This window comes from Chanos chanos, chromosome 16, assembly GCF_902362185.1.
Source record: "Chanos chanos chromosome 16, fChaCha1.1, whole genome shotgun sequence".
In the NCBI taxonomy this organism is placed as follows: Eukaryota; Metazoa; Chordata; class Actinopteri; order Gonorynchiformes; family Chanidae; genus Chanos; species Chanos chanos.
Genome location: NC_044510.1, coordinates 5,727,817 through 5,742,816, shown reverse-complemented (window position 1 = coordinate 5,742,816; position 15,000 = coordinate 5,727,817). Strand labels below are relative to the sequence as shown.

The 15,000-nt window shown below is 43.8% G+C and overlaps 1 protein-coding gene and 1 long non-coding RNA gene across 2 annotated transcripts in view; both read right to left on the bottom strand.

The window, feature by feature from the left end:
- The window catches only part of brsk1b (BR serine/threonine kinase 1b), a 13,210-nt gene extending 11,667 nt beyond the window's left edge, over positions 1-1,543 (bottom strand). Inside the window, exons 1-2 of the mRNA XM_030793726.1 lie at positions 1,456-1,543; positions 1-86 (exon numbers count right to left, since the gene is read on the bottom strand). The exon at positions 1-86 is cut by the window's left edge and continues 9 nt beyond it. Coding sequence (XP_030649586.1) covers positions 1-86; positions 1,456-1,543 — 174 coding nt within the window. The remainder of the gene's footprint in view (positions 87-1,455) is intronic.
- A 4,809-nt stretch (positions 1,544-6,352) lies between these two features.
- LOC115829592 (uncharacterized) lies at positions 6,353-11,617 on the bottom strand. The gene is made up of 3 exons (XR_004025999.1): positions 11,462-11,617; positions 7,145-7,254; positions 6,353-6,657 (listed from the first exon to the last, which is right to left on the bottom strand). It is a non-coding gene; the product is annotated as an uncharacterized LOC115829592 (long non-coding RNA).
- Positions 11,618-15,000: the final 3,383 nt, after the last annotated feature.

Genomic DNA, 15,000 nt, shown 5'->3' with positions numbered 1-15,000 from the left:
AACTGACTCAGATAACTTCTCTCTGTTTACAATCTTTATGGCCACCTTCTGTCCTGTTATACAATGAACTCCCAGCTTCACCAGACCTGAGAAACAGACAGACAGGGAGAGGGAGGGAGAGAGAGAGAGAGAGAGAGAGAGAGAGAGTGAGAGAGAGAATAAAGAGGTAGACACCTATCATTTAGAAATCTAGAAACCCATGGCTATTGCTTTACCTTTGTCTAAATTGATTCTAAATTGATTCTAAATTACTAGTTAAATAACCAAATCACTAAAACTAAATTAAGTCTTTTTTTCAGTGTCCCTGAATGCTTGAGCAGAGCAACTGGCCAAAAGGTTTAATCTGCGCTCAACACCACACACTCCATCTCTCTCCACCCAGCACCAACAACTTTGAATTCCCCTAATAGGTTCACACTGCCCAACATCACACATATTCAACCCTGTTTCTGTCTGCACTAGACTACCGAAAAGATCAAAACCCATCCATTCACATCTATTTACATGTATCATAAGATTACATATATCTATCTATCTATCTATCTATCTATCTATCTATCTATCTATCTATCTATCTATCTATCTATCTATCTATCCCTCCCTCTCTCTCTCTCTATATATATATATGTGTGTGTGTGTGTGTAGGACCATAGTATATGGTAGTCAGTGTAAAAGCAGAGAAATATGTAGTGGCCAGCTTACACCTTCATAAGACCACTGAAGCACTGAAGACTGAATTACCTCATGACAGTGCATGCAAGTCTACAAAAGACCCTATAGATTTAACACTAGCTGTATGAGACATAGCAGCTCCATAAAAGATCACACAAAGCTGCACAGGACCACAAGTGAAACTGAAAATAACAAAAACCCAACAGACAGCAGGCCAGTCCAGCTAGAACCGGACCCATCTAAAAACTCATCTGAACCGATCAATCTATACCAGTCCCCAAACATCTAGACCAGCAGAAATCAATCGCGACCAGTCCACAGATTTCCATTAAACTAATGGGTCAGTACACATTCACTACACATAAATACAATTTGGCAGCATCTTTCAAAGACACACACACACACACACACACAGGTATATAAATATCTCAACTTGCAGAAGCAGCAAGTCATTGTAAATTAAGTATTGGGACACAAAGTATAGAGTTCACAGAAAAGATAAATAACACCGAGAATTTGATGCTGCAGTTGCAAAACACACATTGCTCTCCTTCGAAGACCAGGTAACAAGCACAAATTGTAACAGAATGATATCAGTTTTCACACTTAGCTGAACCAGTCCCTTGTCATCCAAAGACATAGTAATTTGTTTTTAATTCTAAAAAAAAAAAATAATAATAATAAAATAAAATAAAATAATAATAATAATAATAAAACTACATGCAGTTTGGTAATTCATGCTTTCATGGTAAACATTTAAAACCCGTAGTAGCGCTTCTTTACCTGTCTGGCCCTTCCCAAGCGTTTTCTCGAGCCGGTAGGGCCCAACATACTGAGACGCCTGGCTGCCCGACAGCTCCTTACTCGACATTTCGACCCAAATTATATCACAGCGTTGGATGTGGGAGGGGGAGGGGGAGGGGGGTGGGTCTCAATCAATGTGTTTCCAAAAAATATCTTCGACTATCGGTCCTGCACTCTGAACGGCTCCGCCGTAACGACATTACAGACAGCTAGCGGTAACACACGGAGAAACGAGGGAGATGGGTTGTAGTCGTGATACCAGTGCGGTGGCCTACTCCCAAGCACTTGCCGCTGTTATTTTGCGGCCGATAAAATATAGTTTTATTAAATATATCAGAGACCCAGGGTTTACGTAACTATTAAGGTCAATGCAATAAACCTTGTGTGTTGAGACAAATCCAGAGGCAACGTTAAATATGGAAATTGTGAGCCGGAGCCATACTGATATGAGAAAGGTGATAGGGACGCGTTCAATACAGTTCACCAATAAATAGGCCAATAGGTACAACAGGAATATTCTAGATACTATGACAGAAACGATAATAGCTGCAAATGTGATTACCAAGTCATCACCACTGATCGCCTTAGACAAGTGTATTATCAGTAGACTGAAGAGAATCACCTCTACTTTCCAACAGTGGCCCTATTTTCAGCAAAGATTTATGGTTCATCTGATTCAAATATCGTTAAAAATGTAAAAGTAACTCCTTCATATTGACACGTTAATCATGTTTCATTTAAATAAAAACCGTATCATCAAGTGGATACCACATTGTCCATGTTTTTTAATCTATTGCTGTTTTCTGTATCTTGATTGCGAGCTCGTGATTTTTTTTCCTGCTCACGACTTGTAGTCTCACTTCAGTAAAAATTCATTGATTCAACATGAACAAAATAGACATTTGTGCCTCTTGAATGCTACAGTTTCATCCCAGGCCTGACATCCGGAAATAGAGGAGAACGGCAAGAGAGAGAATAGCCACCCTATTCGCGTTCGCGCAAAAAAAAAGAAAGCTTCAAATTTTCCCTCTGTGTCCGGCAGTTACTGCACTTTCTTCATTGGAAATGTACACTCATGTAAAATGTTTTCCTTTTCATAGAAACATCAGAAAATCCGTGGGGTATATTTGTATAGGTAATGGTTATCGGAAAACAAGCATCTTTAGCTGGCGTAGGAGCCCCAAGGCCCCCTCCCTTCCTCTGTTCTCTCCCTCCCTCCCTCGCTTTCTATGTGCATATCACAGCATCTTCTGCCGCTCTCTTCCCGTCGCCTCGGCTACGGCTCGTGAAGTCATCCTCATAAAAAAAAACTGTCGCCTCGGGATACGTCGCTTCTGTCCCTCTTTGCAGGTGTTTCGTGACCACTGTGTTCGTCTCCCAGAATATCACTCCTTCTGTCCGCAAACCCTTTCTTTTTTCCCCTCTCGCTTCCTCTCACTCACTCTCTCTTCCTTCTCCCTATCCCGATACAAGCAGCATCAGCATCCGGGTTCCGCTGGGCCTGCGTTCCCCCATGTCCCCTCCCTGCGCGTGAGGCTCCTCCAGTACTCTCGTCATCACCATCCGTTCTCACAACTCCGCCCGACGTCTTAGGCTAATATTGGTTGTAACTCGGTTAACTTCTAAATTGCTTGTAATGACCATCAACCAATGTTCTGGTGCAATATCCGAAACAAACTCGCATTTTATTTAATGGCCAATCCTTGTGAATGAAGCAGAACCAATTCCCTTCATAGATGATAATGATATACGGTATACATGTAAATTTCCCCTGTTTAGTGCAAATTAAAAGTAGTCAAAAGCAGACAAACAAAAACTTCTTTACATACCAGAGTGGACGCCACTCTGGTGTATATATAAAAAACTGTTTGTTTTGACTACTTTTAATTTGCACTAAACAGGGGAAATTTATATGTAGGCCGTACATCATTATCATCTATGAAATGAATTGGTTCTGCTTGATTCTGCGTGATAAACAATGTAACTACTCAATAATACGTGTACTTTTTTCCATCGGGCTCGTGATTGAGAGTTCGAAACAGAGTTGAAAATGTCTTGTAGATGGTTCATAGACTAATAACCGCTCACAGATCTGCATCAGCATTTATTGCTATGATTCTGAAATATCGTGTGTTAATATTTCACCCGGTCTGTAACTTAGTTTATTAAAAAAATATGATCAATTCTGCTCTAGTAGCTTAAACGTTATGGAACTAATCGGACGTCAAGTATCTGTGGAGGCCAAGCGTAATTTCATTTTAACATCCATGTCCTTTTTGCGCTGCGCAGAAGTTGTTCAAAACTTCATTTTGAATAATTCACGCTAAGCTATTTCAGTCATCATGTAATAGAACATATCTTAATACCACTGTCGGCCTCTGGTATTGATAATTTGCAGATAGAGGTCCCCTTACAAACTATCAGGTCTTCTGCGTCCTGTAGTGCATGGTGTGAACACGGGGTGGCGGCGGAGACCAACCTTGAAAAGCGGGTTAACCAAGACATTCTCAAGTACCGTGATGGAGGACGTGCTTCGTTTGAAATGAGAAAAAATCATCACGTTTTATTGCTTTCAATAGAATGCACTTATGTGAAAAACAACAAACACAGCAACAGTAAGAAATTCTTTATTCTAAAATAGTCTGTATTTTAAAAACCATGTTCTTAGTGCGCCTCTCCAGGTGCTGTTCCACTCTTGACCAGCAGGCGGCATACTTGTCGTCTTGAACCCGAGTAAGCGCTGACACGTTTCTCTTCGAATCCCCCTCCGGGTCTGTGCAGTTAGAGAAAACTACATGCAGTTTTGAATTTTAAGTTTTCTTCGGACAGGATTATGAACTGTGCATAGGTGAAATAAAATGATTTAACAATAGCAGAAAGGGACAGCACTTACCTGAGGCCTGTATCTGGAAAACCAAACTCGGTCCATCACAAATTTCAAATGCTGCTCCTAAAAGTAGTTGCTTCTGGTGTACTTTTCACATTTAGGTAACTGGGTGACATTTAGCCCTCAACTATACATATCTTATATTATAAAAAAGGTAATACTTTTAAAGAAACACTTTACCAGACCCAATTCCACATTTTGCCAGGTATGTATCCCAGCAACAGCATACCATCCAGGCTCTTTCCTTTACACACAACCATATCTTTCAGAGCAAACTGAAAATATCCCCTTCGTCCTCAAGCAAAATTCCAGTCAGGCAACAGTACAAGCACCACAGTCAGACATGGGGTCCTGTAAGGTTAGTGTAAATAGGCCTGGAGGGGTGTGTGTGTGTGTGTGTGTGTATGTATAGGGGAGGCAAGGGGCTGGCTATACATTCACATGGAGATAGAGAGGGGAATGTTCTTGGAAACATGATAAACCAGGCCATAGGCCACACACGACTGCATGTCTGTCTTACACGCTCAGAGGCATGGCTGAATGCACACGCAAATAAGGGGAGCGGTGCAAACACACTTACTCATTCACCGTGGCGTACTTTGAATACATGCATTCTCTCACATATACTATGGCCTACATCTCCTCGCTGACCTTGCAACATCAAATACTGGCCAGTCCCCTATATGTTTTTCCACTGACCTTTCTTTCAGATCTGAAAGATATGGGCAGGTGGAGCTGACACGGTACTGTCGCCGTTGACACATTCTGTTTACTCTTAAATGAACAGGACGGGCAAGGGAGACAAACTCTGCTTAGTTAAATACCATGTTTTTATGGACTCGTATGATAAATTGCAGAGGGCTAAAATTGGTGTCTAAATACAGTTCTTAAGGATTCTTATCACGTAAGACAGCTTTTGTACAAACTCATTTAACCTTGGCCCATGCTACGTGTCTGTCTACTGTACAGTTTAAAAGAGCCTGGGGGATTTTCTGAATCGCAGAGCAAGTTTTCACACCTTCAGATTAACTCTCTCCTGTTGGGCGTCTTCCCATGCTGAAAACCTCAGGAGACCTTTTTACCCAATGTGCGGACTGTGCATTCAGCTGGTCACTTTTTCACACGCGTACGGGATAAACCCAAGCTGTCACCGCTGACTGATCCTACAGCGTGTATGTGCCTGTGCGTACAGGAGTCACCAAGTCAGGAACGTTAAGTGTATTAGAGGGATTAATCCATAATCTGCTCCTTCCAGTTTATCTAATCCCATTATAAAAAGAAACAATCCCTGGTTCAGTGTTCATCTGGATTAGGGGGGCATAACTCTAACGAGTCCAGGCTTCTTGGGTAGAGAGAGAAAACGTTTGGCTCCATTTTCCATTTAAACTTTGTCATCGTTTGGTCTTTTTGAATGCCGGACCATTTTTAGACACGTAGACGCCACAAAAGGCATCAAAAACTGCCTGTAAAAATGCTGTAAGAGTCTCGTAAATGTTTAACAGTGATGTATTGTTCACTATAATTATAATGCATTAGTTTATAAACTTGTCAGTCAGCATCTCAGACACACAGGATTGTGTTACAGCATCATAACTTCAAACCTGACCAAAAAATTAATCAGCTTTAGTTTCCAGTGCAGCACTATCAACATTACATTGGTTGTGATTATGGAAAGCATGTAATCATTCAGCCATTTCAGTTTGAAGTCAAGCAATGAAGAGGATAACTATATATGGTGGTAAAGAGAGGATCACAAGAAAACACTTGTGTTAAGAACAAAGACTTCCATTTTACCAACACAAGTTTTTTCTTTTTGGCTGGTTTTAAACAAAAAAAAACCCCTTTAGAGATGGCTTCTCTTCCCTTGCAAAAAAACCTCCACGCAACTCAGAGACTGATCATTATATGTATAATGGGATTTCTTCCTACACTGCATATCCCAAAAGCAAGAAAAAGAAAAAAAAAAAAAAAAAAAAAAAAAGAAGGAAATCAGGTAGTACCAACTCTTTAAATTTTATTTCATTTTCCATGTAAGCATTTCAAGCGGACAAAATGACGTAAAACCCTTTCCAGAACTGTCTACAGAGCAATGCGATCAGCCGCCTGGGGAGGGGGGCGGGGGGGGGGGGCGTGGTCGGAGGAATCCATCAGGCTTTACAGAGGAGCTGGTTCGGGGAGGGCAAAGGGGAACATATGGTTTGCACCACCAAACCCCCATCAGAATCTGAATCAGACAGTCCAGTGCCATGTACTGAAGGGAATGCTGGGAAGGTGGAGGACTCAGTGCAGTAGACCTAAAAGGAAAAAAAAAAAAAGAAGGAATTATTAGTAGACAGTTGATTTTCAGAACCCTCCAGAGCCATTGGGATAACTAACTTTCTAGACCAAGAAGTGTTTCATCAGAACTTTGTATGAAAATCTTTAAATTGGTTGCACAGATTTGGGAGGCCAGCACAAAATGTTAGAGTCGTCTTCTCCAGATCACTGCTCACACTGGCACTTGCTAATATCTAATATCTGGCATTCAACTCCCAGTGCATGCTAGCCACAAGATTTGCTGTAAAAAAACAAAACAAAAAACAAACAAACAAAAAAAAAAAAAACCACACCCCACACTAGACCCCCCCCAATTCATTTCCTACAAATATTTATTTGGCAGGAGGGGCGAGGGTGCAAACTTGTACATTCAAAGCAAGGGGTGTCGACACAGTATTAGACAGTTGCAGATACAAATGTATGCACACACACACACAGAGATGAAGTGAAGAGACATTACTGTACATTTCCTTTGAGAAGAGCTCCTTCTTCATGACCCCTCTGCAGCGCTCTTCACACAAGCAGCAAACGCCTCCATCAGCTCTTTACACGCACCCTCCCCATTCTCCTTTACACTGAAAAGACAAAAAAAAAAAACAACACATAACATGTATGACTCATGGGGGGGGGGGGGCGGTGTAACACATTTAGAAACACTCATGGATAATTTTACATGTACACAACAATGTTTGAAATTTCATTGCCATTATACCATCAAAAATGCCAAAAGATGCAGCTCTGGCACTAAACCAAATTTGGAAAACAAAACCTTCTAAATGAGTCAGTAGACCTGCAGGCATAAAAACTGGTCACTTGTTTTTTTCAATCTGTGGACACAGCAGCAAACCCTCGTCCTCCGTTTCTTTTAAGTGGAAGGGGGGGGACCACGGCGGACGCGCTGTGCATGTGTGCGCGCGCATCAGAGAGATTATTTCGGGTGCTTGATGCCAAACACAACGGCAGACACTGACACACAGCATTAGAGTGATGGAGCGAAAGAATGCTGGAAACACTCCGTCAACATGGGAGGAGAAAGCAATAGGAGGCAGGGAGAGAAGAGGTGGACAAACCCCGTCTGTGGGTATGGTATGACTGGGGGAGGCGGAGAGGGATGAACGCGGAGGGGGCGGGGCTGTTCAGGAGGAGGGAGGTGCATGATCGCGTGACACGGCAAAAACGCAAGGCTGCTGCAGGCAGGTATGGGGAATCGGAGACTGAACGCAGAGATGAGAGGAGAGGAGAGGTTGCAATGCATAATGGCCCCACTCCCCCCGCCCCCACCTCAACCGTCTCTGTCCATCCACCCCCCCTCCCCCCTTCATGCGCACGCTCTACTCCTCACTAGCCCTGTGATGTAACACACAGCTGGTCACTGATTTAAAAAGGAGGTTTACGCCAGCCAGTCCTATTGAGCGATAGAGGAGATGGAAAGAGAGGAGGGGGGGGGGGGGGGGGGCGGACGGATGCGGCAGTGACTTAACAGCAGCATCACACAGAGCAATCACCGAGTGCTGCAGAGAGTGACGGATTATCCTTCTATGAGAGACAGACAACGCCAGCCAAGGGCATTCCCATGTTATAGACAGCCATTTTGATATTCAGGCTGCAGGAAATGGGAAAGTAAGGGAAGGAGGGGAGGGAAAGAAAACGTCCCATTGAAAACGCCGTCCCGGAGCACCACATCCACCACTAATCTCCAGTGCTCCCACTGCCAAAACCAATTAGGACCCCGATTACGTCACCCTCCACAGCAACCAATTAGAGAACAATGCCAGTGCAAGAGAGCAGCAAGAACCAGTAAGCAGGAGGGGGGGGGGGGGGGGGGGGGGGGGGAAGCTGTATTTAAAACGTTAGGATAAATGGCATTCACTAAAAAGCCAAATCTCAAATTTGTCTTTAAACGTTTAAGACTCGAGCGGGAAAATGGTTTATTTGGGGCGCACAGTCACCACGTGTAGCCTATTGTTTTTAAAAGTTCACTAGGAGCCCCGACAGATCTCTGATCACTCAACTACAATACCCTTTGTCACTTCCTGTCGCGTACAGCCCGGTGCCATGGATACCGTGGCCTCAGGGGTTAAAGATGCTTGTAACATAATGGGGGGGGGGGGGGGGAGGAAAGAGGTGGGGTCAGCTACTGAGCTAAGAGGAACGCTAAAGAGGCGTCATCACACACACACACAAAAAAAAAGCCTCTGTTCATTTGTCATGAACAGTTCATGAATAATGGAGGCACAGGTGAATCCTGCCCAGGAACACATTGTTCTAAAAGGACACTCCCCGTGATGGGGTCTTTGACACGGCACGAGAGAGGGAAAGATTGCTCTCAAAAGCCGCGAATAAACTGCATAAACACACAGAGGGATGTACCGCAAAAGTGTTTAAAAAAAGACACACCACCAGGCAGAACGAAGGAAAACCAGTGTGGGCCTTAAACTGGTATTTTCTTCCTGCATTCCTCCTCCCAAAGAAAAGAATGGAAGACTGACAGGCAAAAAGCAAAGAGACACTGAATCAGTAACAGCTGGAGAGAAAAGATTTGAGCAACTGTAGTTAGCCTAAAGGGGTTTCATTCAAAAGACCGCAAGTCCATTCCATCCAACCACACACACACTTTCCAAACTCCAAAGCAAGCACAAACACGTTCAAAAATCAAGAGAAAAATCTTCACAAGTCAATGACTAAAAAACACTGCCACAACAGCAAAAGAACAAAGAAAGTCACTGATAATGGCTATGCACCATCAGCTACACCTTAACTACAACCAGAGCAGTTAAAAGTTTACAGGTAATGGTTAGCCAGGTCATACATTGACATACATAATCCATACTGCTAGCCTGACAGTTGTGTGCTCTAAACACAGCTTCCGCCCTATCAGCAAGGTAATAAAACACCCACTCATCTGTAAAGAGACCCCCCCCCCCCCTTTAAGTGTCTGCAGGCGAACACAAGGTCATGAGGCTAAAGGGAGACCAACTTACGAAACAAACTGTGTAACAGCCCTATCCACTACGCTGAACATACAGGAAAAATGTTTTTTTTTTTTGTTTTTTTTTGCTGTGTTACCCTTTGGACAAACACACAAAATATGAACTAAAATCAGAACCAAATGGGGACCAACCAACAATCAAAGAGGGGAAAAAAGAAGTCAGAAGTCCACCACCACATAGCAAAAAGCCAGCAGAAGTGGTGTAAACCAGACAATTATCCTTTGGAGACGAGGCACAGGGCAGACCTACCTATCTGCGGTTGCCAGGGGAGACCGGCCAAGATGGCTGCTACGGAAGCAATAAGGTCGTGTGTCGAATTCAAGCGCAACATGATCTACCGTATAGAACATGACACACAACACTACACACACATGCTTGAAAGCATGACTATTTATGAGCCCGCTATAAATACTGGTGGGGTGTACATTACCCAGAGTCAGCCTTCTGTGAGGAAAACATTCAACTAGTCAGCAGCATACACACTTGTGTGTGTGCGCACACATGTGAGTGGGGGAGTGGGCAAGCAGATGTATCATTTTCAGTTCACTAACTGTGTAGAGGCAAGACCCAAATAATATAGTACTACTGCCCTTAACACATTGTGTCTTTCCCCATTCTGCTTCAGTCGATCCCTCTGCCTTGCAGATAAACACTGGCCCACAGAGTGGCCAAGTTTGTCTGCCCACAAACAGCTCCACCCCACCCCCCCCAAAAAAATATTCCCTTTATCACAACTTCACACTCCAGGGCTTGTGCTTCTCTGCAGTCTTATCAGAGCTCTCCCGTCGGACAGGGAGGTGTATAATTGTGTGTGCGCACACACACACACGGTGAAATAAAAACAGTAGGGTCAAAATGCAGTTTTGAGCAGCGCAGTGTCAATGACCGAGAGAGGAGATTAAGAGATAGTGAGGACACTCAGTGAGCGAGAAACAAAGGCAAGCAGAGTTCCATCAGATATTGAACATGGCTTTGACATTGTACCGTCATTGACAACACACATGCGCACAGGCAGTCTCTCTCTCCCCCGCCCCCCCCAACCCAAGTACACACACACACACACACACACACACACACACACTTCAGTCTCAATCCCTCTGCATTTACAGAGAAATTAAACCCACAACAAGCTGGGACTAATCCTGAGAGGCGGCTTTGGGGACCACGGCGGGGAGAAAAAAAAGGTGTGCGTTCTGTGCGCTCGGACACAGAGGGTACACGGGAACGATACTTGCTTGCTCATACACACTGCAGGGATGTTGACACAGCAAGGCCAGAGAGAGCGAGAGCGAGCGAGAGTGTGACGTAGGCAAATTCCCAGCAGCCAATCAGGCGTGAGGAAGCATCAAGCCTTTCCAGAGAACCCCTCAAATGTGCAACCCTACTGCTGCCCAACTCTACTCAACTCAGTGCTCAAACCCCCCCCCCCCCACAGTGCTCAAAAACAGACAACTTTGGTTATTCTTTATTCTGCTCAAAGACACTGGGATTATAATTGCTTATGGCCCCTCCTCATCCAATATAGCCCTCTGGTTTTTACCCCCCTTTCCTCCATTTTAGGTCGCCATCATGATGCACCTTTCGCAAATTCGACGACTCCAATATTTTTTGCTCAAAACAAACCCAATCAAAATTTGTCAATACAACACCTGGAACACTGCAATCAGCGCATTGCAGTCAACCAGTAGAGGACAACTGGAAACTCTGGGCCATACGCGTGCAGAAAAGGAGAAAAAGATTTCGGGCGATTATAACGGACCCGGGAAAGAACTGGGTTCTAACCGACACTCACCATTTGTCCAGGTCTGCCTTGATGGCTTCGCAGGCGGCAGGGACGGGGGTCTCAGCTGGGGCGGCAGTCTCTGAGTCCGACATGTTCTATGGCGTTTCTGTGTGTGTGCGTGTACGTGTCTCCTCTGTGTGCTCCTGTGTTTGCATGTGCAAGAGAGAGAGAGAGGGAGGGAGAAAGAGAGAGAGATAGGGTTGGCAAGAGGGAGGGGGGAGTGTACATGGGGGAGGGAGAGAGAGAGCGCAAGAGAATGTGAGAGGGCAGCAACACATGTGTACATGAAGGAGGGATAGAGGGTTGAGGGGATGAAGGAAACGTGTGTTTGGGGGGGGGGGGTGGACAAGTTGCCAAAACATTTAAAGAGGGGACAAATTCAACCATGCAGACTTTTAGGAATCAAAGATTAGGGACACTAAGTGCCCAACACCAAATACACATATATAGCATGTGTAACCTACCACTGATGTAGCCCACATGCTATGCATGGAAGACATCACACAGTTTTACAGCTAGATCAAAGGGTGCCCTCTTTGCATGCACAAACACTTCAATACTGAGGAAACACATGTATGCATGGAAACGTGACTCCATAGAGAACAGGTCGGGAATGCCTATCATGTCCCAGAGATGCCCCATAACTAAGCTTGGAAAATTGCGCCATCTGCTGGTGTGCTCTTCACGTAGTGGTCTTTTTTTTTTTTTTTACACTCCAAAGAGCCCCCCTTTTTAAAAACTGAGTCAGCACGAAGCTGAAATTGGAACATATAAAAAGGGCCAATAAGAACGATCAGATTAATTTAAAACACGAACAACTTGGGCTGCTAAACTGTAGCTATTCATTTCCAATTAAGCACTTTGTTCTCATCGTCAAGGTAATGACGGACAAAACTTGGCAAGGTGACCTTAAATCTTCAAGGTGACGCCATTACACAAGGGGTCTGAACTAAGCGTCGAGTCCGGAGTCGGTGTCAGCGTGTCGGTCATTAAAGAGGATTCCGACACCAACACCATTACAACTCCGCTTATCAACTCGGATCTAATTCATGTCATTTCGGACGATTACGTAATGTGCAATCATGTCAAATGTATTGCGCAACGTTAAATTCACACAGACACCACAAGGGCCCATTCATGAAAATACAAGGGGCCCAGTTTCGCTAATTGTTTGCAAATTAATGAACAAAAATACTGTAGTATACAGTCGACTTCATGGGCGTGCAATAGTGTTCACCTGAGTTTGTCACCTCTAGAGATAAGCGAGAATACGCACTCAATGTCACCGTCAGACTGGAGTTAGCAATGTAGGACACTAAACGTGGATATTTAGAGGTAACAGCGAGGCATTCCGCCCATCGTTTCGGAGTCCGCTCAGTAATAATGGATAGACTACGATAAAAACTTCCTCTCAACTTCAAAACCAGAACTGTTTCTACAATCGTGTCTAGAACAGCTAAAATTAAAGCGAAAAACAAAACAATCAAACAAACAAAAAACCCTAATACAATGATCCGAAAAGAAAGCCATGCAACTCGCTGCCCAACAGTAACAGAGCGGGATGGTTTGTGAAGCCTGTTCAAATATACCTTATCTTTTATTTATTTATACATTGATGTGAAGCAAAAGCATACGGAAGTTCTCGAATGCATATCCAGATCAAATCAACAGCAATAAAAACTTCACAGGCAATACCGCGTTGACTATGCATAACAGACACAATTAGCATACAATTCACATTTAATGAGTTCACTCTGAATCTCATCAGTGACAGCTACCGGGCGGAAGCAGGTTATTCAAGCGAAGTAGAGCTTAAAAAATCCTTTAAGAAAAAAAAGTTTATGAAGTAAAGAACTGATAAATCGAACTTGAGGTTTTCAGTGCCTTTTTCTTTAACATATAATGGAGGCACTAAAGACAGAGGTTTTGTGCATACCTGTTATCTCGGCCCGGGCCCCAGGCAGTCAGTAAAGAGCGCCCCTAACAACAATCTTTTTATACCTGCCTACACGACCCTTGCATCTCTAAAGCACACCTGTAACCAATTACAAGGATTTTACAACCTATGGAACTGTGGGAGATGCAGTCCTAACGGTCTATTGACAAAGCGTTGCCGCTCAGAAATGAACTGATGGAGTTTCAGTAAAGCGTGAAAAAACACAGATAATAAAAAGTGCAGACGACCAATTCAGGCAAGAAAGCTTGTTTAAAAGTATACGGAACTGAATTCATGAAGAGCGCCTGCGAGATATGAGAAATCTACCACCACACGGTCACTCCCCCCAACGAGAAGTGCATTACTAGTACATCGTGTTCCCAAAATAACGGCTTCACATTCATATTCATTTAAAAAACCAACAGACGGACTAAAAAACCTCTTAATTAAATTAGCATGAAATGACATCCAATTACTATACCTTTTTGAGCTGCCTGGTTGGATTTGACCAGAGAAAACTGGAAACGTGAATGAATAATGGTTAACTGGAGGGCTGCGCGTATAGGCTATGCGTAACGATTCGTCCGCGCTTCTTTCTCAAGAGGTCGGGAACACACGTGAGAGAGGGAGGGAAAGGAGAAGAGCCCCTTGAAAGGCAATACTCACACAGGAGTGAAATGTAGTTAGGTTTGCGGTAGCTTATCTGTCTTCTGTCTGTGTCCTCTCCTGTTAATATAAACGGACGAGTGAACACCAAATCAAAAAATGGGCCGAAGTTGACATTTTCTGCAACTCACTGTGACTTAACAGTTATATAATTGGAATAATTAAATCCAGTTGCAGTGGACCTTAACTTGCATTTGAAATACGCAAATATATGGGACAGAGAGAGAGAGAGAGAGAGAGAGAGAGAGAGAGAGACACACACACACACACACACACAAAGAAGATTCTTGTCTGAGTAAATATAAAAAGCCCCCTTCCTGAGTAAAAGCCCCCTTCCTGTTGCATGATGCCTTTGCTGCCATGGAGCTCCACTTCCCTCTCTGATCTGTCTTTTCGTCTGGTTCAGTTCAAAGAGACTGATCTGCTACCCTACATAGAGTTGTGCTGACCTCAGATCAGTTATTAGAGTAGTGACATGCTTGAAATCCTAAACCAACAATGCAGTTGACTGACCTGATCGCTACAGAAGGGAGGGTAAAGGCAATCATTCAGAATACAAAGTATATTTTTTCCCTGTTGTTTGCTATATGTGCTCTTAGTGAATGTCCTCCTATAGATATAAGGGGGTTTGTATGTGCGTGCGTGTGTGTGTGTGTGTGTGAGTGTGTGTGTGTGTGTGTGTGTGTGTAGGGAAACGTTGACAGACGTACAGAGGCCCAAGGGGCACCACAGAGGAATTTCCTTTACGCAAACTCTGAAAAAAGAGCGCTGTCAACCCAGCCCTTTCACCAAAGAGAGAGAGAGAGAGAGAGAGAGAGAGAGAAACAATTTTTTGGGGGAGAGAGAGAGTGAGGCCACATGCTCATTTTCATTGAAAGGGAGGCTGAGATTGAGAGTGAGACAGAGACTGCAAGAGATAGAGAAATTGAGACGAAGAGAAAGAAAG